Here is a 24,387-nt window from a genome sequence, read left to right on the forward strand (position 1 = left end):
GTACATGCCTGTGGCTGTGCAAGTGCGCACACTCAAACTGACCTTCGCTTTTAAAAAAAAGATTCTGTTGCTCCTCCTTCGGACACCAAAATTCTTTCTTGATCTGCTCCAACCATCTCCCTATCAGCCTGCTAAGCCAGTTTGACAGAAAACTGTCACTAGACAAACAACAGTGACAGCAAAGGACTGAATTCCATCTCTCCCCTCATTTCCAACTCAAGATAGGATTAACCTTACAACCTGTCTGCAAGCCCTTGACTGGGGATTATGTCAAACAACAAACACTCACCAGCACTTTCTTGAAAGCTTCTCTTCATGCTGGTGACTGGCTGGCCCCAGCTCTCCACAATGCTGACCTCTCCTCCTTTTTTCCTAGGCAGGCGCTTTCCTCACCTGCTCTCCCAAGCCAGACTTTCTGCCTCGTTCTGGCAAGAGATGGGGCTTCCATTTCCCTTCTATCCTCCTCACTATTGTCCTCCTATTGTCCCGGTCTGTAGCAAACTATCACCACTGCAGCCAAAAGATGGACCCCTGCATTTAGCTGCTGCTGTTGCACATATAGCCTGGCAGGTCTGTGAAGCCAAGACGCATGCCCGTAACCCAGGGATCTTTCATGTCCAGTAGAGCAGAGCAGACCAATAAACTGCATGCCACTCATTTTCTCTCCAGTACTACAAAAGAACCAGGGGGATGAATCAACTCAGCTGGGCTTAGAATCTGCTTCTAGGGAGCGTAAATATTTTAAATCTTGCTATAAATTCTTTGGTAACAGCATAAACCCCAATGCCACTTAAAGTGTCCTCTAATCAGGGAAACTTTCTCTGATGAAGTGCAGACTTTGCCTCATTCCTCTAGGGGACTGTTCTCTCAACCAGACACTCCCATCTCCTCATACTTTCACCCCCCTAACAAGACAAGTGGCAGACATTTCTCCTTAATGCTTTCTTTTCCCCACTTCCCTCTTGTCCAATCTAACCCAGGTGTCACAAGAACAGTGGTTGTATGGAACAGCTGGTTACTTCTTCACTTGGCCTTGTGACAATCTAATGGGAATTCTCCTGACAGCAAAAGGTGGTATCCACAGAGCCCAGGTTAAACTACCAAAGTCCTGTCCAGCATGCACTGGACTCTGTGAAAAACCTGGCCTGCGTTCTCTAGGAGCTGGGCTTTTCTTTGGTTGTTTAGAGACCCTGGTTAGATACCTGGAGGGGAGGCCCCCAGAATGTTAAGGCCTTTCACAATTCTCATTCCTTAAGGCACTTTAAAGGTGACTTACTGAGGATTTGTTCAAAAATTTAGTTTGTGCCCATTTATGCTCTTTTTGATGCATAAAGAGGTCCTGAAAGATTGGGACCCCATGCACCTCCATCCCCAAGGTTTTCCCCCCGTTTGTTTTTTAACATAAAAATACGAAGAAGGTCAAGTATAGTCATCCCAGTAGCTGGCATTCTCAGAAATGTACATCGTGAGTTTTCATAGACCCTAACTGAGTGGAAGGGAAGGGGCTTATGAATCTTAAACAAAGACATCCTTTGTCTCAAATGCTCCTCGGCCCTCTCCCCTCTCAGTGAACCAGCTTTTGCTCCCTCAGTGATCCTACAAAGACTTCCACATATACTTAACTTTATGCACTTTGCATACTACTCATCATGCGCAAAGTAATCATGTGCAGGATCAATGCCCAAGTGTGATATCATAATCCTACTAGTTCTCTAATAATTCATAGAGTCATAAGAACATAAGTATGGCCATAATGGGTCAGACCAAAGGTCCATCTAGCCCAGTATCCTGTCTTCTGACAGTGGCCAATGCCAGGTGCCCCAGAGGGAATGAACAGAACAGATAATCATCAAGTGATCCATCCCCTATTGCCCATTCCCAGCTTCTGGCATCTAGAGTCTTCTAGGGTAGGTAAAACCTGAATTTCTAATGTAAAAAAGGAAGATCTATCAAACACACCTATCTTTCATGCCTTCTTTATGGACCATAAAGAAACAGAGCAGGATGCAAGCCCAGTTTGATGGGGGTTTTCTTTCTTTCCCCACCTCTCTTTTTTCAGGGCAGGATTATGTGAAGACATTTGTTAAAAACCTCTTCTCTCCTTTCCAGTCAGAGTATTTTCTTTGGGATACTGGATAGTCATTAAAACAACAGTTCATTAAGTCAGTAATATTCACATTTATGTACTTATTCACCCATCCTTTCTAAAGTTCAGAGATCTCATAGGAGTGAGTCACCTGTCCACCCCAATAGACTAGAATAATGGAAACACTTTAGTGTGTGTATTTTCAGTACAACCACATTCCAGTACAATCAGAGAATCAAAGAGACACCTTCTGCTCCCATCCCAACCCAGGAACAGGTTTGGCTAGAAAGAGGTTCCTCTCATGTGTCGCACACCCCACCAATCAAAACCACTTTCCCCAAGCACTCAGGGCCCTTTAAAGACAGGCTGAGCTACAAGGGGGGCTTGCTTAGCTTTACAGGTGTGGTTGAGTTTCTGTGGGATAGCAGCACAGTAAAGAAGGTGAGTAAATTGCTGTATTCCTTTTAATGAGGTATTCAAACTACTGCTGTGTGACACAATAAATAAGGTGGCTTTCAGCGTTAATGGTTTATTTTAGTTCTCTAGCACTAGAAGTGAGTGGGTGTTTAGTAATTGGGTGGAATTAACTGAAAGAGCTTATTAAGTAGCTTTTCTTTTCTACCTGCAGGCTGCCTACTCTGTATTATCCCTTTAATTTGCTTCTTGAAGGGATATTAACATTTAGAAAAAAGGAGAGCTATGTGTTGCCAACATATCTGGGGGGCAGGAAGTAAGGCTCACAGCTAAAGTGTGAGCTTTACACTTACTCCTCTTCTTCTGAAAGAAGGAGGGGGGGACCCTCTTCTGGTTTGGCTCCATAAAGCTAATGAGGGAGGGAAGAAAACAATTGTTCATCCCAACTTTATTTCCTAGGTGATTACTCTGGATAATTAAACAGGCACTCTAGTGTTCTGACAAGCATGCTTTCATAGCAAACAATTTCTCTCTAAAGGAGACTTAATTAGTAAGTTTGGTTGAGGCTTGTTTGGTGAGGCTGTTTCATGACTGTGGTCTGAAATAACTGGCTGGCTACTCTTCCTTTCTTAAACCTCTAATATTTGAGTGCTGTTAAACAAGCTGCTGTTTCATTTCAGTGGTGGGTGAAATTATTGGAGGAGCTTGTTGTATGTATGGTCGTTCAAAGATAGTAAAGTTCCTAAGGGCAAACCAACACTTGTAAAATGCTCAGCTCCTATAGAGTGTTTTGGGTTTTTTTTAAACTGGGGATAGCTGTGTTAGTCTGTATCCACAAAAACAACAAGGAGTCCGTCCAGTGGCACCTTAAAGACTAACAGATTTATTTGGGCTTAAGCTTTTGTGGGTAAAAATCCCACTTCATCCACAATGTTTAAAGTATTCTATATGGTGGCTAAACTTATCCATAAGATCATCTCTCTCTCTCTCTCCCCTCATCTTTAGTTAGTATCTTAAATTTTGGAGACTAATTATCAAGGTCCTCAAGGCTTTTTCCACTAAATGTCATTTTGTCTAATGAAAACCTGACTCCCCTACTGTCAGCCCTCAATTACCCTTTAGCAGCTGTTCAGAATGGGACTTTAGAGAGGCCAAGAGTCTAATAAAAAATATTTCAGCTTCTGCTGGTGACAGGGACAAGATTTGAGCTTACATAGAGCTCTTCTTCAGGTCAAGAAGAGCTCTGTGTAAACTCATCTCTCACCAACAAAAGTTGGTCCAATGAAAGCTATTATCTCACCTACCTTGTCTCTTTAACATCCTGGGACCCACACAGCTATACCACTGCATACAAGAGTGGAACTCTTATTTTGAATGCATGAAAGAGGCAGAATGCAGTAACCCTCCATGGTTAGGCTGAGAAATGGCTTTAAGAGACACACCTTGGTATTTGGCTGAAGTCTCTCATTATCCTCACATAAGTGAAAACATTTTTCTAAGGCTGGAAAGGAAATGCTCCGTAATCTGGGCTTTGTTAATTAGAGAAATAGCAGGTGTGGTCCTTGCACCTCTCAGATGAATCAGGTTAAAGGCAGGTTAGTGCTGGGTGGGTGAACCAAATCTTTCTGCTGCTGTCAGGCTTGGTTTGTTTGTTGTGCATGAATGACTCTGAATGTCACTGCTGACGCATTTGGAATAGGCACCTTGGATTGAATGATGGGTAAACCCTACATGAGATTGCTCAGTAAAATGACCGGGTCCCTTGTCTCTAGCTTCTTACCGCACTCATTAAGAATGTGATACATGAGCAGCTCCATGAAAGTGGGAGGAAGGGAGGGGGTGTCAGGAGAGAACTGGTAGTGCATTTACCTAGTGGCTATTCTGAGGGGAGCACTAATGTGATGGCAAGAAGAAAAGATGTGACACACACACACACAGTGGCAGTGCCTGCAGAATGAAAGACTTGTGTCTTGCAGAAGGCAAGGCTATATGCCCAGTTTCTTCTGTAGTCATCAGTATTGGTGTTCAGTGAGAGTTACCCGGCGTGCTGAGCACACACGCCCTTATCCATTTCACTTTCCAGTTTATGGGGAATAGATCAGGTTGTCAACTTCCAGCACAGGAGTTAAGTATAATGAAGGACTAAAAACTGTCTTGAGCTGGATTTGCTGAAGCTGCTGCTGGATGAGAGATGTGGCTGTTTGGTTTGGGCACCCAAAACACTAATGGGCTTAGTTCTCGGTGCATCCTTTCCACTTCCCCCACTGGCCTTATGGGTCTATCACAGCCTGTTGTGTGTAGGGGGAGGGAGTATAGGCCAAGCCCATTCCTAGTGCAGCGTATGCGGCACAGAAAGCACAGACCTGCCCATAGTTTGCTGAAGAGCAGTGATGCTGCAACTCTTGCTGTCTGACTAACTTACCTAGTCCCACATGCTCTAGGGAGAGAGAGGAACTAGGTCACAGCCACATTTTGGGAGTGGCTGGTGGGACAGCTGAGGAAAAACATAGGGTGCAATGGGGTGGGGGGAAGTGGAACAGAAAAGGGATTTCAAGTGATATCTACTGAACAGTTATACCCAGAAATGCAATACTCTTGATGTGGTGACAACAATGATTCCATTCAAGCTGAGGGTCTAGATTTCCCCTGAGAGGGAGGAAACCCAACCTCTGGCTTTCCTTTTGTTTCATAGAGACATAATATATGAAGCACTTGGGGTCCTAGGTGAAGCCCCATCTTTCCCCTGCCTTCAATTGGACTGGAGGCAACTTATGTTGGGTTGGAAACCAATACAAAAACTAGCTTTATATGAAAGACGTAATCCCTCTTCTGGACACCCTCGACTAAAGACAACAGACAGGAGTTGCTGGCATCCATCTCTTTGCCAGGTATGGGAGGAGAAGGCCCTCCTCCTATTCCAGATCAATGTAGATTTGAGGTCTTCCCTACATGTACACATGTGCGATTCAACCAAGACTAACATGCAGAGTTTCTTCTCTTACCTCTGCAGGTGCATTAACGTAGCAAGTGCTGTGCTAATTGATCTCACTTGTAATTTATCCCTGCTCTGAGGTGTTTAGAATGAGCTGATTTGGAATGTTTGAAGTCCCAGGGCATTCATAGCTCAACTGTTTCGGAGGAGAGATTCTCTGGTTGTCCAGTAGGTCCAGATGTTGTCATGGCACCTGGTATGGTTTTCAGTCTCAACTAGGCATTCTTCAAAGGTAGGGGAGTACGATTTCCCATCTGTCACATGGGGAAACTGAGGAAGTAACTTTCTTGGTGTCACACCAGGAGATAGTGGTGGAGTTGGACAGAACTCAGGGCTTTCTGACTCCTACTAGTGTTCTAGGCCCTGCATAATGCTGCTCCATGTGACTGTTATCATAATGCCTTCTGATAAAGGTTCTCTCCCTTCTTTGTCTCTGCATTTATCTCATTCTAGTCAGCCTTTACTCTCCTTGTAACTTCATGTTCCCTAGTAAAGGGCTGGTGCCTTTACCATGTTACTAGGAATCTGTCACTAGGCAGCTGGCACACGGGTGATGATGACTATATACCTGCCCCAAAAGCAGGTATTTTGAAAGTTGACCCTTCCTTTCTGTGGAAGTCTTGGAGCTTCTCTCTTGGGCATGTGTGCACACAGTAGTATCAGGCTTGGGGCAGGCAGGATCTGGCCAATAGAGGAGGCTCTGAGAACATGCAGCATATCCAGAGTTTGCAGAAGGCATTTAGCTCATAGGGGGTGAGGGTGTGGCTGGGAGGACACATCCTAAGCAAGATTCCTCAAATAACTGGCTGGTCTGCAATAACCTGGGGCTAGTTCCACATGAGGAATTAAGTGCTTTACACCCACATTTAGACACCACTGAAATCCTCCACCCCCCTTGCTCAGCTGGTGCCTAACTCTATTGGGCCTTTAGGACCCCAAGAGCCTGAATTTTCACCTTTAAAGTCTCCAAGTTGCCTACGTTTCTGCTAGAGAGCGCATCCAGCCACCTCAGCCTAGGTGCCGATCTCACACCTCAGACACAGCAGGATCCTCAAACCGGGCATTCCCCTGCAGACCTGACCCAGTGGCTGTGCTCAGAGCACCCTTAAACTCAGCATGGCTGGTGGAGAGGAGGTGGCTTCTCTTAGAACCATTGGCCCAGTGGTTGGCGCACTCACCGGCAATATGGGAGACCCATGTTTAATTCCCCGCACTGCCTAATGTAGAGCAGGGAATTGGACCAGCATTTCAAGTGGTTAGGGCACTCCCTATAGAGTTATTCTCACTCCCACTCCAGCCCGATATTTATTTCACACCCAGTGGGGCAGCTTCAACAGGAGAGACTGAGGGAGCCCAGACATCAGAATATCCAGTGTTCAGTGGTTAGAGCACTCACCTGAGACATGGGAGACCCCAATTTGAACACTTTCTCTTCGGGCAGAGGGGGGGACTTGAACCTGTCTCCCCCACATCCTGGGTGAGTGCTTTAATCACTGGGCTAAAGCTTTATAAGGGGGGAGCTGCTACAAACTTCCCCCCTCCTCCCCTGCCCAGTTTCTTCCAAAAAGCGGCTTTGGCACCTGACTCCACATCTGACAATCCCTAGCAGAGAGAGGTGCTTCCCTCCCAGCCCCAGGCTGAGTGCACTACTCCTCGGCATTTTCCCATTGGCTAGCTTAGGGAGTTACCTACTCAGCCCTGCTGCTTTTGTGGATCCTTTCCTTAGGTGTCTCTCTTCATTGTATCCCTATCCATTGTACAGGGAGCCTGGGTACCTGCTCCAGGGCTTGTGGATTCCATTTGGTGGCAAGAGACCTAAATTTTCAGTGCTGCAACATTGAGAATTGCAACACTTAAGCCCTTATCTGGATCTAGCTCCTAGTGTCCAACCTATGCCCAAGAGCAGCCCCGAGCCACAACAATCTGGTCCAGAAAAAGCCTCCTTTGAGCTTAGAACCATCTCTTTCCCATGAAGCGTGCAGAGCTCTGTTCAGGTTCTAGTAGGGATGATTTCCTTCCCTTCCACTCAGTCTCCTGCCAGGCAGCTGGCTAAGGAAAGGCTGTGTGAGGCTCTTTTAAAACTACACTGTCCTCAGAGCTTGAGGCTCCCTAAAAACTCCTCTTCTAGCTTCTGTACAAGTGCATACACCAGACAGTGGCTAAACCAAACTGTAGGAACAGTGTCTAGTTTGAGGTTGGCAGGTCTGCAGCACTGTGCTTGGTTCGTGTAGACACCCAATTACATTACAGTAGGACTACAAGTGAAGTGTCCATAGAGAAGTGGTAAAAATGCCCAAGGTCTGTCTATGCTAGCAACTCCACCACTGCTGCAGCTGCATGGAATTCTGGTTGTCTTTTGCCATTCGTGTAAGAATAGCCTTAGAAAAGCTATTGTAGAGGGAGGTAATGGAAGCTTAGGTAACTGTTCTTTCTATTATCAGGGGGGTAGCCGTGTTAGTCTTCATCCACAAAAACAACAAGGCACCTTAAAGGCTAACAGATTTATTTGGGCATAAGCAGATGCAGAAGTGAGGGCTTTTTTTACCCACAAAAGCTTACGCCCAAATAAATCTGTTAGCCTTTAAGGTGCCACCGGACTCCTCCTTTCTATTGGTGTCTCCATGCTTGGTCCACCAGAGAACTTCCTGTGACTTGTTGGTTGCCCCACTGCAGTTCAGAGGACCTAAGGAAGCCTGTAGTAAGGGAGACCAGGGCTTAGTAAAGAGGAAGAGATCATCAGGTGTGCATTTCTTCTCAGCCCAGCTTTTCCTATGCAGGGTAACGTTGCATCCCTCTAATATTTGACCGTATGGCTTTGTCTATACTAACAATACTAACATTTCCCTCTGGGGTTAACAACGGTATGGAAACTCGAATAAGAAATTGCTAGGGTAGACATTCCAGGAGTGGACTTGTTATCTTATCAGTTCGTAATCTTTCCCCTGTCCCATTGGTATAGAAGCTGGTATGGATGAGGCCTAATTTAGGCTTCTGTTGACAGCTCGGGTTTTGTGCAGCTCCCCACAATCACGGCTGTTTTTTCCCCCACTCAGTCCCCCTTGAAGGAGGGGTTTTCATCACCTTCCCATCAGATAAATAATCTAGACTTGTCTTTTTCCAGGGTTCTTGACCCTGTGGAGGATGCCTCCATGCAGCTCACTGGAGAAGAGTGAATTCCATGTGGAGTGCCTGGGACTAGAATGCAGGGTAGAGCGCTTTTGAGAATGTAGCTGGAATGCTACTAAGCTAGTATGCCATGTTCCCGCTGCTAGTGGCTCAACTTCCTCCCTCACGCCCTCTCTGTAAGGAGTGCTTTAGGGTAGCTTTAGTTCCCAACCTGGGTGTGTCTCACTAGAAAGACACTAGATCAGATTTGCTGCAGGTTATCTGCTGTGGAAACCAAAGGAAGTAGCACTGCTTCAGAGACAGAAGCCATAGCCTGAAGTACACAGTTGGAAAAGGAGCCTATGATCTCTCCAGTAGGTATGAGTTGGGAAGAAAGAAGTCACCGGAATGTATATACTAGCTAGAGACCAAAGCCCTAGACTAGACTGCTGTGATTTGCTGGTATGCAATTAGACCAGATATCTCTGACCTGGACCCAAAGCACTATAGGAAAATGAGCATGCTTGGTGCTTATGACAAAGCAGAAGTGGCCACCACAAAACTGTGGCTCATATAGTGCAATTTGGGGGCGGGGGAGAGGTTACAGGATGAACAGCTGTCTGGGATGGAGCAGACTTCTTCAGTGAAGACCTGTGTAGGGTCCATCCAACTCTTTAACTCCTATGCCTTGTCTTGCATGGTATGCACAGGGACTGTAGCCGTGATGTAGCTGCATCAGTGGAATAGTGCTTATGCTACAGGTTTGCACTGTGGTGCTGCCAGCTGGTGGGTAAAAATCCTAGTGTAGGCAAGGCCCCAACCATCTCCAGCAGCCCACACAAATATTGCTGATCTCCCTGCCACTTGGATGACTGGGGGAGCTCAGACTACTAACAGGATAACTTTCCCCAGCACTGACACATCCCTTCTGAAACTGGAAGCTGCAGAGAAGAGTATGTGGGGGCTTGTGGGGTTCTGTTTGGCTTTCCTCAGGGATAATGTCCATTTCTAGAATAAACCTGTGAGACTTGTGTGTTCTGGACACTTTTCTCCCCACTCCAGGTTGCATGAGGAGCTGAAGATGGCGAAAGGTGATAATGGAGTGCGCTTTTTCCAAGCCCTACTAATTCTTGGCAATGTGATTATTGGGGTAAGTGATCTGAGGCTGTGAGGGTGGAGAGATGGTTTCTTTAGGGGCTCTTCACTCCTCATCAGATGCACTGTAATAAAAGGCACAGCCCAGCAATGGGGTCATTCTTCATGTTACCACTTCAGTCTAAATAAAGTAAGTGCAACGCTAGGTGAGAGGTCAAGGTCCAGGCTGAGTCGTGCAAGCAAATGAATTCAGTAAGGGATGGATGGGTGAGGGTACCTGGCTTGGTAGGAAGTAGGGGCAGCAACAGCACATCTAGAAGAACAAGCTTTTGTGCCATGGGTTCTAGAGGGAAGATCCTTGGTTCCTGAACTCCTCTTTCCAGCCCAGCTCCTTCCCACGGTGACGGGAAGGGTTATGTTAATGCCATTCTTAAAGGAATGCTCCAAATCTTGTTTTAAGACAAGCCCAGCAGGTATGATCTGTGCTGGTCTGGGGAAGAGAGGGCCCACGCTCAGTGGGTTTTATGTTTCCAATTCCCATGGGAGGACAAAACACAATGGATTGTGGGCCTGTGGGGAGGGAGTGGTCTCACTGAGAAGTTTGCCTTCCATGTGGGGCAGGAGGAGGAATGTGATTAATAGAAGCTCTCCTTGGACATAGCTGTGGTACTGCTTTGGGCTGACCTGATGGGAGTCTGACTTCTGGTTCTCAGATGTGCGGCATTGCGCTGACAGCAGAGTGCATCTTCTTCGTGTCGGATCAGCAGACTCTGTACCCTCTGCTGGAAGCCACTAATAATGATGACATCTATGGTGCGGCCTGGATTGGCATCTTTGTTGGCTTTGCTCTCTTTAATCTATCTGTCCTGGGCATCATTGGAGTCATTAAGTCAAACCGGACGATGCTGCTGGCGGTAAGTGGAGTAATATTAGTCAACAGGTTGTTAACGGACTAAGATCATGTTATCCCAGTCTTCTGCCCCCTGTGCTCACGAGCTGTTGAACACAGCTAACTTTGAGATTTGGGTTGTAATGGCATAAGGGCCACCCCCTTCCTCTTTGACACCTAGGACAGCCACATTGTCCACAAACAAAAGGAATCTGTAACAGGAAGAGGGACATGAGTGTGGGAGACTATTTCCATGGTAACTAAGCCACAACTCAAACCCATGACTGCAGGTGACCAAGAGGACTGAACCTTGTTCCCTTCAGAACAAGTTGGCACTTGCTACCTCAGCTTTGTTCTATTGAGGGGGGGAAGAAATCTTGGAAAACTAATAGGAAAAAGGAGGGAAATGGCTCCTTATTAACTGAACTGAGCCCAGTAGGGGGTTCATATCATAACAGGCTTCCCTTCCGCCATTATCTGGGTTGGTTTGAGAGAGAGATTCTGAGGGAATAGGAATCGAAATGGTGGTCTTGTGGTGGGTTATGTTGCCTGTCGCCAGGTTTAGAGGAGGCAAACACTGCAGTGGAAGTACTGTAGCTGTATTACAGTTGTCTGGGTTTGTAGACAATATAGTCTCACCATTCCTTGGGATACCTTTAATATGGCAGCATGTGGCTACAGGTGAGGTACAAATGCCTTGATTGGTTTTTGAGTCTCCAGCAGAATCCTGAACAACATATTTGACATGGTCATACAGTGTAAATTCCAATTGACCACTCAAGCTTGTGTCCTCATTATTTGCTGCTGGGTGGCATCAAATACTGATACCTCTACCTAGGCTACTGAACATCAAAGTAAGATTGAATCACTGCTGTGAGGAAACTTCGCCTTCCATAATATCTATACAGTTGGGAGGTATCTTGGAGTTGCTGGACAAGCCGTGGACAATGCTAAAATGGTGTTCATATGCTTAGTCAACAGATCATTATGCAGCTTCTTATCTACTTCTTCAGAAGCTCTATTAAAGAGGCAGAGTGGAGAAGTCTGATCTGTGCCTACAGCATAAAGAGCAATCCAGAAATTCTGTGAAACAAATTTTAAGACTGTTAACATAACTAACTTTCTACACCCTGTAATGAACCTCAAACTTGCACTCTCAAGATATCAGTGGGGCAAAGAATGTAGCTGCTTCCTAAGAAGGATAAGACACCACTATTGATGATCAGAGCAGTCAGAATGCCATTAGGCAGAATACAAATAAAATGAGCATATGAACCCTTATGCTCCAGGGAATAAGACAATCACTAACTGATGACAGGACTTCCCTTAAATCCAGATTATGGAATGTATCTGTTAACAACAGGGTAGAACTTGGATGAATGGGACTCTCATGGTGGAGGAACTTAATTCTGAGTCTCAGGGTTGTTCAGGTAGGGTACAGATGGAGGTTAGTGCCCACAGGGTGGGATGGAGAAGGAACCTTGCTCCAAAAGACGTTGAATCTGATGTTGTAACACCACACTTTGAAATGCAGCATGTTGTGAGAATAGACCCAGGTTGGAGACCTAACTGTACCTTCCTTCTGCTCTGCTTCTTTCCCAGTATATCATTCTGATGTTGGTCACGTATGGATTTGAAGTGGCTTCTTGCATCACAGCAGCAACTCATCGAGATTTTGTGAGTGGTGGTTTCCCATGCACGTTCTCTCAAGAGTAGGATGGAGGTGGGGTGTTTGAACATGTCCACAAAATGCCAAAGCTCTAAGCATACAATGCAGCTAGGGCAGAGTGGAAACCTGGGGAGGGCTGGCTAGAGACTGGACAGTAATGGATACTGCTGAACCACTGAAGAGAGGGCCTAGTCTCCTAGGGGCATGTGTAATTCCATAACTTGGGGTCAAGGAAGGAAGACTTTCCTTATGCAAGCTAAGTCTTTCTATTAACTGAGGCTACTGGATCATGATGTGTTTTTCAGATGGACAATGCTATTGTAGGTATTAATGATGGAAGACATCTGGTCCTGCCATTTGAGCATTACTAGTGTAAGGGAGAGACCCATGTAGGTTCTTACAGCTGTTGGAAAAAGTTGTATGTGTAGTACTTGGCTCCAAACAAACCTCCAGACACTAACAAATAGCTTCTTCCCTTGCATCCTCTGAGGCAAACCCTTCTGAGGACATGTTCAGCTGTCAGACGCTGGGAGCATCAGAAAACCCATAGATCCCAGAGTCCTGTTCTCCAACCTGAGATGCTAGGAGTTAGAGGAGGAAGACTTCCAAACTAACCTGGTTGTCCAAAACTGTTTGCTGGTTCTCTACTCCTAATGAAGCAGAAAACCTACTCAATTCAGAAAGGCATCTAATAACATGGGCACAAGCAAACAATATGCATTTTAATATGGCTAAATGTATCTATCTAGGAACAAAGAATATAGGCCATATGTACAGGATGGAGGACTCTAATCTGGGAAGCAGGGGCTCTGAGAAAGATTTGTCGGTAATGGTGGATAATCAGCAGGACATGAGCTCCAAGTGTGACTGGCTAAAAGGGCTAATGCGATCCTGGGGTGCATAAACAGGGTAATGGCAAGTAGTGGGGAGAGAGGTTATTTTACCTCTGTATTTGGCATTGGTGCAACCACTGGAACTGTGCGCAGTTCTGGTGCCCACAATTAAAGAAGGATGTTTATAAATTGGAGAGGACTCAGAGAAGAACCAAGAGAATGATTTAAGGATTAGAAAATATGGCTTATAGTGATAGATTCAAGGAGCTCAGTCTATTTAGCTTAACAAAGAAAAGGTTAAAGGATTACATTCTATAAGTAAGTCATCATCTATATGGAGAACAAATATTTAATGGGCTCTTCAATCTAACAGAGAAAGATATAACAATCCAATGGTGGGAAGTTGAAGCTAGACAATGTGTGGGTTTTTTCTCCCCCCCCCCCCCCCAAACATCTCTGGGAATAATTTTTTGGAAGTTCTCTGGCCTGTGTTATACAGGAGGTCAGACTAGATGACAGTGGTCCCTTCTGGCCTTGGACTCTATGAATCTAATAACATCGTCTGTGCTCTCTATCTCATTTGCCCTGTAGTTCACACCCAATCTCTTCCTGAAGCAAATGTTGGAAAAGTATCAGAACCCAGAGCCAGCCAACAATGATGATAAGTGGATGAGTGAAGGTGTCACCAGGACATGGGACCGCCTCATGCTACAGGTGACCAGTGCTCATATAACTACAGATTACACAGCTCTGGAATTTCTCATTGTCACCCTAGAATCTTTCAGTAATAAAAGAATTCTAGAATCTGGCTTGGAATCTTCAGATGTGGCCCTGCCTAACCTCCAGCATCCCAGTGGTGCCGGTGCATCAAATGACACTTCAGGCCCCTGAAATATCTGTCAACATGTTACTTTTCCTATAAATCTGTTTATGCCTCGTGTGATGCAAGCTAGTCACTGTTCTGGGGGTGGGGGAAGGAGGGAGAAAGGGGGGAACCACTGAGGACTGGATGTCAGCTCCTGTATAGTGCTTGTAGCCCTGTGTTGCAGGGGGGATCTCAATTTTCTTTCTTTCTTCCAAATCCAGAATCAGTGCTGTGGAGTGAATGGCCCCTCTGACTGGCAGAACTACATGTCTGTGTTCAGAAGCAAGAACAGTGACTCAGAGTTCCCCTGGCCACGCCAGTGCTGTGTCATGGATGTCCAAGGAATTCCGATCAACTTGGATGGCTGCAAACTGGGAGTCTCCGGCTACTATAATAATAAGGCAAGAATCTCGCTCCACTTTTACTGTCATTCTCATTGATTAGTGGGATTATCTCAATGCTTCATTTGTAATGAAAAGAGGTGCCAGGGCTAAAGCAATTCTTCTACATTCATGACTGATTCAGCAAGCCCAGAGGAGCTGGGGCTATGAACTGCCAAGCCGAGAGGTGCCAGGGCTCAGCCCTGGCACAAATTAAGCACTGGATTATCTCATGGGGATGGGGGTAGCATGCCAACTGAAGCACAATGGGGATTGGAAGCCTATGACATACTAAGGGGACAGGATAGATCTGCTAGTTCCCAAAGCCTTTCTGAGGAGGATAAACTTCTGTAGTTTCCTGGCCACATCACTGGCCCAAGACAGAGTAGTACAGGCGCATTCCTCATATTTAGGACATAGGTAGGGCCTTACCAAATTCACAGCCATGAAAGATGTCACAGATCATGAAATCTGGTCTCTTGTGTGCTTTACCCTATACTATACAGATTTCATGGGGGAGACCAGAGTATCTCAAATTGCAGGTCCTGATCCAAACGAGAGTTGCAGGGAGGTCACAAGGTTATTTTACGGGGTCATGGTTTTGCCACCCTTTCTTCTGCACTGACTTCAGAGCTGGGCAGTTGGAGAGTGGCAGCGCAGAAGTAAGGGTGGCCATACCATACCATACCATCCTTTCTTCTACACTGCTGCTGGCTGTAGTGCTGCCTTCAGAGCTGGGATCCCAGCCAGCAGCTGCTCTCCAGCTGCCCAGCTCTGAAGGCAGTGCTGCTACCAGTAGCAGTGCAGAAGTAAGGGTAGCAATACCACAACCCCCCTTACAATAACCTTGCAAACTCTCCCTACTTCTTTTTGGGGCAGGACCCCTACAATTACAACACTGTGAAATTTCAGATTTAAATAGCTGAAATCATGAAATTTGCAATTTTTAAATATTTGACTGTGAAATTGACCAAAATGGACCATGAATTTGGTAGGGCCCTAGATGCAGGCGACAATAGAGGGGTGTTGTTCCAGTGGAACTGGTACAAGATGCCAGCCAAGGACAATAGTACCCAAAGGAATTGCATTCTGAGGGTATCTGGCTTCATGACCAAGAGGGTTGGTATAGTAGCCAGTGTTGGCTGAGCACCAGTCATTTGTGACTAAACTCTTTTAACCTACCCAAAGGGCCCCATTCTAGAGGTGGGAAGGGACAAATCCATGTTGATAGGGTACTATGTGGGAAGCTTTTGCCAACGTCTATGGCTTAAAAGGGATTGTTGGTTCTCTGATGCCTTTCCCAAATGCTAGCAACCTGCCGTGGTGCAGGGCATGGTAAATTGTACCTTGCTCAGTTTTTTGGGAGCATGGTGGGCAGCCAGAGTGGCAGTATCCAGTCAGTGGAGCAGCCTGTTCCCAGGGAGAGACTGCTGACTGCATGTAAGATGCATATTTGGAGGTGGGGGTTATGGGGAAGTTCAGGTGACCTTAGCTTCTAGCAGCTTAGCAGAGGGCTGTCATCGCCAGCTATATTCCCTCTGGCAAAACAGAAAGCTCATGTTCTGGTGATTTTGGAGTGAAAGGCATAGTTAATACAGTAAGTTGGCCTGAAGTATTTGAGGGATCTGTTTCTAGAGGGAATATAAAGCCATAATCTGGATCTATTTCTTCCTCTTGTATCAGGGAGTTAGCAGAGCCCTAGGGTGGGATGCCAACTGTGAGCAATCTCCTAAGACCCAGTAGAACATTCTGACCATGGTGGCTGCATTGCAACCAAAGCATGTTCTAGCTTACTTGTTAATGTCATGCAAACTAGCTAGTTCAGTGTTCTTGTGGCTCTTGGAGAATGAGAACCCCACCTCTCTCCAAGAGAGATCTGAGCTTGTAACATAGTTGGTAAAAGCTCAAACTCTTGTCTTGACTTGCTTATTGGCTCTGCTCCCCCAGGGTTGCTATGACATTATCTCTGGTCCAATGAACAGACATGCTTGGGGTGTTGCCTGGTTTGGCTTCGCCATTCTCTGCTGGACTGTGAGTACTTAATATCTGTTCTCTTCCCTCTTCCCCCCCCCCCCCTCAACATGAAGGGAAATGGGGATTGGCACTGGTGAAAGGACTGATCCCTGGAGAACAAGTAGCTCCACATCCAACCATAGGGCCATTCTGAGTTGGGAACGGGCTTGGGGGCAGGATAAGGGATGTGGGCTGTCTTGAAGCACAGTCTGCAGACAAAGCTGCTTTAGCTCTGTTCCATTAAGTAAGGTTGTGTTCTGAAGATCACCAGTTCTGATCTGACCTCCACATGCTGAGAAATTAATAGCAACTGTGCCTAATCCCCATAAAGTGCACCCTGCTGATGTTCAGAATAAAAGCTCTGTACTGTATAGCTAACTCACTACTTTTTTTTTTTTAACTCTACATATCAAAAGCCTCTGTCAGTGGACTGATCCCATGGCCCACAAAGTGAAAGTAGTTAAGTGTGCTAATAAGTATGAACTCCCCCACCTTAGCCTAGGGGTAGGTGATGGATGTTTCCAAAAAAGTTTGCTGCTGTTAATGCAAACAGATGTTCACTTGGGTATTCACCACTCCTCTTATTTGCTCTTTGCCAACATTTGTGCAGCTCTCAAGTCTTGCTCACAGAAAAGTGTCAATTACTCTTGCTGGAAGTGTTCATGTGGCCACTTCAAAGCTCTGGGCTTGTCATGAGAGCAGAAAAATACATGACTTGGAGTATTTGCTATTCATGATGAGAAATAGTCACCTAAGAAATAAATAGTCATGGCAAAAAGTTCAAGAGCAACCTCTAGACTGAAATCAATACATAGGCTGTGGGACATAGTGCTTAACTGCAGAGTTGTTGGCTGCAGATAGCTTGTCCTGCTCTAGCTCAACTCTTGTATTGAAGAGTTGGCTCCTGTGTGAAAACTGCAACCTTCTGTGGCAACCAGGGGTGGATTTGGTGATGGAAATCCCTGACCTGATCCACTGAAAGGCTGAAATGTCATCTGACAATGGGATTGTTGCATATTTTCTTTTTAAATCTGCTTTCTTCATTATCTAACGTTTGTTTGTTTGTTCTTTATAGTTCTGGGTTCTTATCTGCACCATGTTCTACTGGAGCAGAATTGAATACTGAGGATCCAGTGGCCTCCCAACAACCCCTCTGAAGTGTTTGGTGCATGAAACTGCATTCGTTCATCTGTACTATTCCTCTTGTGCTATGGAGGATTTGAGGCTCTCCCAGTCCCCCCATTACCATCCCACCCCCATCTCCCTGAAAAGCAGACAGACTGGTACACTGAGCTGATCCTTCCAAGAAAGAACATGCCTTCCCTTAGCCTCGCTGGAGTTCTGTAGGTTTTACGCCTATTAACTAACCCAAATCCTTCACTGTTCTGAAGACTTCTTGAGTCTGAGAGATGCTCTGATCACTCCAGAGATGGCCTTGAAAAGGGAAATGGCCCATAAATGTACTTGCTCCAGAAAACAATTTCTTTAAACTAGGGCTAATGTAAATGATATCAGAACAAATTTGATGCACAAGGCTGTTGGTATATAGTATAAGTGAGAGATGCTGTCACAACACCAGAGAGCCTTCCTCCCTGCAAGGAAGAAGAAACTTGAACCTGTAACTGCAGGAATCGCCAAGTTTATTTAACATTCATATTTAGTTCTGGCCTCTGTTAAAGATATCCATCTTCTAAGAAGGAGGCAGACTCTGCTTTCTTCCCGCTGCCATACCTAACTTCTCAGGCTTAAAGGATAAAAGCAGGTTACTAGTCAACCCAAATCAAAGGCTAGTTCCCTACATCATCATATGCTTCCTATGTTCAAGCCTACCTCTGGTTTTTATCACTGATAAGCTATACAACACCCATCTCTGAAATAGTGCCAATGCATGCAATGTTTTGCTTCCTTAATGTGACTCAACAGTTTTCACAGCTCGTTGGAGATCTTGAAAAAATGCAGTTTTGTACTCAGATGCATTAACAGGACAAAATATTCCTCCTTTCCCATCCCCACCAGCCTACTCCACTTTCCACCTCCGGCTAACTCAATGCATATAATTGAGCCCCCTGGATCAAGTAGAGTAATTTGCTTTCAAGGACAACCATTAATTCTTACTCATATGTTCTTCTACAACCTCACTGACCCCCAGTTCTGTCCTAGCATAAACAGTTAAAACTCCCAGTTAGGTCAATAGTAACTGTCTGCTTAAGTCAGGCTTAAATGGGTCCATTCTGGTCTGGCATAATTCCTACTGAATGTTTTGTAAGTTACATGCATTGTGTGACACATGCTTCTTGTACAGAATGTTTTATCTGAAATCCATTTAAGTGTCGGGGGTCAGCTCCTAAGAACCTGCCAGCTGCCCTGATTGTTCCAGTGTTTCTGTATATTCTCCAAATCTTTAATAAAAAAGCTGAGTTTCAAATTCTCATTGTCCAGGATCTTGAGTAAATGGAGGCTACACCAGCTGCCTCCAGACACCTGAATCTTGGGCAGTGGAGATCTGGGTTCAAAAAGTTGGTGGCTCCAAACTTCTCGCAGGTATTGAGTTGCCACTGTCTGTGCATCTAGAATGTTGTGCTGTGGAAAAATCTGGCACTGAATAGACTTGCCAGTCTAATCACAAAGGGTTGTGGGCCAGAACTCTTGAATTAGAGGTGGGTCACTGACACGTGGTATTTGGGGGCAGAGGTGGAAGATGAGGGCGGGGGAACTCAACAGAAGGCAGGCTGCCTTGGTGATGTGGTGGCTGCCTCCTTCAAGACTATGGATTCCAAAGCACCACTACAAGCAGTGTTTCGTCCCAAATACTCTCCCACGGTTGACTTGAGCAGATGGGTTGGTTCTCTTGCTTAGACCTCTCTTGAAGCTACAAGTTTAGTTTTAGGTATTACAAGACACATGGGAACCAGTGACTTCTAAGTCAGGGTAGCAATAGCAAAGAGTTGCAGCTTTTATGTCAATTTAGAGGCAAAACACCTATGGGGAGGTGGGAGAGTAGAAATTTGGTGTATCATTTTTATGTGAGCATGCACCCACATACAGCTTCTCCACTCTCTCCAAACACACTTCTGGTGTGACAGCCAGTCCTTCACCCACATGAATTAACACCTGCTTTTGTAACATACCCACTTCAGCATGAGATTGTGCTCTTACTTAGTTTTAGGCTGCCCCCAGGAGCAAGGCAGAGCCACAATGCCTGGGTGATGGTCCGCACAGCCTCCTCTGTACTGATGTCTCTGAAGAAGTGGCTTGCAAAAATGAAATAATCAAAACCACAGGATTAGATTGCTGAGTTGAGAGAATATCTCCCCCCTGGGAACTTCTGCTTTAATAGCTGTTGGTGAGGGTGGGGCTATCTGGACGGTTGAATAAGACACCCTGAAACTAATCTGACAAGTGAAGGGAGAGCAGATGCCAGATCCACCTCTTTTGTAGGTGAAGGAGTGGAAACAGAGCTGCCTAGTGCTGTCTCAATATTGCTTCCCACAAGCACTCCAATTGTGAGTGGCTTAAAGCATTATTTACAAATCTCAGGTTGGGGTTCTTTGCATTTTGCCTTTCGGGTTCCTGAGCCTCTGGGTTACTTGCTGAATGTTTTAAACTTTCTCTACAAGCAGGAGGAACAGAAACTTCCTTTAATTCTTTTCAAATGTGATGGTCACTTAATCACTCGATTCTGGTGCTATGGAGTTAAGAGAAACGCCAACTAGCGTGAGTGGTAGCAGTGCTGTTGTCTGGAAAAGCGGTTTCAAGCACCTCCACTGAGGTGGCAAGAGCAGAATGGAGTGATGGTAGAATGCTGTCAAGCCAGCTCAGAGGAATCCTGCACAGCTTTTTCTGGTTTTCCTGCTTTGAGGGGCCTCATTCCAATCTCTGCAGATCCCCACTGGGGTTGTGGGATTCCAAGAGTAGGTGAGGATGTTCAGAGCAGTAGAGACAAGGTAGCGCAAGAGATAAGGAATGGCAGCAAACAGGTTCATATGCTAATTAATAGCTATCTAGGGACCCTCCTAGTTTCCACATTCTGGACTACAGCTTGGTGTAGGTCTTGCCTTATCTCTGAAATGGCCATAGTGCTTAGCTATGTGAATAAGTCATGTAGAACGGAGATAAGGTGACAATAACACTCTTGAAAGTGCATCTGTCTCTTCACCACGCACGCACATGTGCTGTGTAATCTCCCTAGATGAAGGGCTCTGAGGCTCAAATCTTCATAACCATTTGTGCACAAAAATGTGCATTTGTAACTTTTATGTCCAGCTATCTATTGTATATGCAGAGCAGCACCTTTTGTAGGGCCACCTCTTGTCACTTTCATCATACACCTTGAGATATTTGCTATTTTTCTTGTATGCCTAGTTGCTAGCACTGTGTTGGGAAGAAGCTGTTTTTTATTTATAACATTTCCATCTCTCATCATGGTAGAGAAAAGCTTGGGAAACTTTGGAGTGCCCTCAAGGCTTAATATCAGACACCAAATCTACCCTACAGTTAGTGTGGGTTTATTTTATAAAATCATGGTTTTGTTCTTCAATGCTTGGTGTTGGCAACACTGAGAGCACTCATGTCTCTGAGTCACATTACAGTTTAGTTCTGCCTTTCTCTTTCTGCGACGTTCCACGTACACATAGTCTGACGCACCTGCCCCCTCTCTAGTGCTGCCATTCTCCTGTAGCCTCACTCAGAAAAGTACCTTCATTCTTACACATGATCTTGTCTCCTTGTGCAGGCGCCTGCAGCCAGGCCTTCATTCACTCTCCTCAGCCTGTTATTGACCTACACTACCTCTGGCCAGTGGCTTCTGACAACTCCTGGATAACATGATAGGGTAGCTACAAGCAATGCCCTGCTGCAGTAGCCAGACATCACATAGCAGTTACCTCTGCACAAACCAACACACTGTGCCTATACACCTAGTGTCCTATATTGCTTGCACAGAAGCTCTGGCCCACACCCCCCCTTGCATCCTAGTATTGTCCTGAGCCATCCTGCATCAACAGCATGGCTGTCAAGGGAAAGTGTGATCTAAAATTTGCCAGCCAGCTTATAACAGAATTCCTCACCTGCAGCAGCAATTGAGAAAAGCCTCTGAAATGTTGCTCATGGAGGCAGGCAGCCTCCTCCAGGAACTCCCCCCTGCAATGGGTGGTCTCCCCTCTAGTTAGGGAAGAGGCTTTACTGATCAAGGCACTGAGGCCTAGTTTTCACTAGGGTTTTTACCACATTAGCTACCAGCTACTGCACCCCCTGCCTTGAAGTGGTTTCTATCATATCCAGGGTTTACAGTTTGGTTCAGTGGCTGCCAGCACCCCCAATGTACAAACTATTCCAGTGCCCTTGTTCACAAGCCAACAACACCTCCCCCACCCTCAAGCTGATATACTTTCCTACCCTGCCTGTCTCTCCTTTGCTACCAGTTTGCCTCCAGTTCTATGCTGGTTGCTGGCCAGGTCAGGTCAAGAACTGGCAGCAGCGAGGTGTGTCTTGTTGACAGTACTAGGTGGGCTGGGGTGTGAGGCAGCAGGGCAGGTTTCTACAGGAGCCTTCCTCTGTGCCAGTTTAACAACCTGTCTCCTGGGTAGAAATGGAAAGCAGCCACTTTGGAAACATGCTTAGACATGGAGCCATCTTTGTTGCGACACAGGGGCAGGAGTCAGTCATGTTGTAACCAGTTCCTCCAGCACAGGCACTGTTGGTTCAGGCTACGCTGTAATTTGTATTGAGTCAGCCTTTCAAATCCACAGTGATTTGCAATCAGGCAAAAATGACTTGGTGGAAAGTGTGCTGGAGCATTTCCATGTGTTTAAACATGGTGGCTGCCAGCACAGTTTAACTGTCGTATGTACAGGGATTTAATGTATAGTTTGCTTGATTTCTTTAATCATGGAAATCATGGTAATCAGTTGAGAGGGACCTTGGGTGTTCTGGGCAGGTTTATAAAATGCTCTTGGTGGCAAGCAAATAATGAGATGGGTATAAAGAGAGAGAACCCCGTGAGCAAGATTAGTCATCAGCTAGTGGAGATCACAGTCAAGACAGTGTGTATTATGATGTTTAATATGCTGGTTATATGCCAGTTGCCATAGAAACTTACAGGAAGCATATTCTAGTAATTTTCCTAAAGGGAAAGCAAAATTAAGGAAGGGTGGCACGGTGGAGTCTTTATTTGGAGTGGAAACCAAGTCTCATGCAGAGCTGGACAGGAAATCATTTTCCTGTTCCCCCAAGAATTTTGAGATTTTGACAAATTTTCCCATCCCAAAATGGGACAAAATGTCAAATCTCAAAAAAAAAAAATTCTGAACTGAACAAAAAAAATTTAGCTTTGGGTCAAGCAAAAATATTTGTGTGGACCCTTCAAAAACATTGTTTTGACTTTTGATCTTTTCCAATTTTTGACACTTTTTTTTACTATACATTAATTTAAAATTTGAAACTAAAAGTTGTTTCAGAACAAAACATGGAATTTTTGGTTCTGAAAATGCCAAAATGGGGCATTCTGAAAGTTTTTCAATTTTTTTTTAAATGGCAAATTAGTTGAAACTAATTCTTTCCCATTAATGGTGTCAATTTTTATGAACTGGCATTTTCCAATGAAAAAATGTTAGTCAAAAAAATTCCCCACCAATTCTAGTCCCAGACTCAGTTGGTACATAGACAAAATGTATTTTCTTTAGCCTAAAGGCTCAGTTGTTTCAAGGAAGTGAACAGCAGGTCAGATTGCAGGGCTGGCTGCAGAGTTTACAAAGGGCTAGCAGCTCTATTTTTTCAAGACAGAGGACAGGTGTAAACAAAAAGTAATGTCATTTAATGCAGAGGCTTTCAACCTTTTCAGACTACTGTACCCCTCTCAGGAGTCTGATTTGTTTTATGTATTCCCAAGTTTCACCTCACTGAAAGACTACTTGCTTACAAATTGCTTAGTTTCTCATTTTAACCATATAATTATAAAATCAGTTGGAATATAAATACTGTACTTACATTTCAGTGGACAGTATATAGAGCAGTATAAACAAGCCATGGTCTGTATTAAATTTTAGTTTGTACTGACTTCGTTAGTGCTTTTTATGTAACCTGTTGTAAAACTAGGCAAATATCTAGATGAGTCAATGTACCCCTGGAAGACCTCTGTGTACCCCCAGGGGTACACGTACGCCTACTTGAGAACCACTGACTTAATGCACTAATGACAGGTGCTCAGATGCTATGGCAATAAGGAAGTTATACCAGAGAAATCCAGTTTATGATTTTAGTTAGGTTCATAGTTTTCCTTTATAATTCATAATTATATGCAAGAAACATCAAACTAAAACGAAGTGTGCTGGTTCTCGTAGTAATTTCTTGTGTTGTTCTTTTCTAGCTTGGTTAAATTTTCCTTTACTTAGTGTTAGAAATGTATTGACCACCTATCTTTTTATTTCTCTTTTGTTATTTTAAATAAAACAGACTCCAGCATGTAATGTACTAATGAGGAAACACGCACTAACACCACAGAAACATCATCTATTCAATATTATAAGAGGCTGGCAGGAATATGACCTTTAGCCCATAAAACTTTAAACACTTAAAATAAGGGTGATTTTGTGACAGCCAAAAACCTCTGGCCTGACTTTCAAACCTCTGAAAATCCGTCCACTAACTTATTTTGCTCCCTTAATGGAATCCCCCCTCCCCCATTGGTCCTTCTAGATGGCAAATTAGGGGTTAGAGGTGATAACAGAGGGAGACAGAAGCATTCATTCATCATATTCACCAAGATCATACAGGGGATAATAAAGTCTCAAATCACCACTAGGGCACATGTCTGTTTTATAAAAACTCCAGTTTAATCTCATGGTTGAGATTGGGCAAAACTTAATTTCTTAAAGCAATAAAAGGCACAAAGGCAGGCAATCCACCTGGACAGTAATGCTTAACAAAAATGTGATCCATCAGGAGTAGCAGAAGAAATAATCAACAGCCCATAAGCCAGTCCTCTTCACCCGATATCTGATTTCCAACCCTTCCCCCCTGACTTGCATCAAGTCAGTATTTTGAAGGGGA

General features: G+C 44.9%; 1 protein-coding gene across 1 annotated transcript; it reads left to right on the forward strand.

Moving 5' to 3' along the window:
* Positions 1-2,395: 2,395 nt before the first annotated feature.
* UPK1B (uroplakin 1B) lies at positions 2,396-18,766 on the forward strand. Its single transcript, XM_039517332.1, has 8 exons — positions 2,396-2,527; positions 9,660-9,747; positions 10,406-10,606; positions 12,184-12,258; positions 13,675-13,797; positions 14,170-14,349; positions 16,276-16,359; positions 17,417-18,766. The coding sequence occupies exons 2-8, from the start codon at positions 9,679-9,681 to the stop codon at positions 17,465-17,467; spliced, it is 783 nt and encodes a 260-aa protein (XP_039373266.1). The 5' UTR covers positions 2,396-2,527; positions 9,660-9,678; the 3' UTR covers positions 17,468-18,766.
* Positions 18,767-24,387: the final 5,621 nt, after the last annotated feature.

Source organism: Mauremys reevesii, linkage group 1, assembly GCF_016161935.1.
Source record: "Mauremys reevesii isolate NIE-2019 linkage group 1, ASM1616193v1, whole genome shotgun sequence".
Lineage (NCBI taxonomy): Eukaryota > Metazoa > Chordata > Testudines > Geoemydidae > Mauremys > Mauremys reevesii.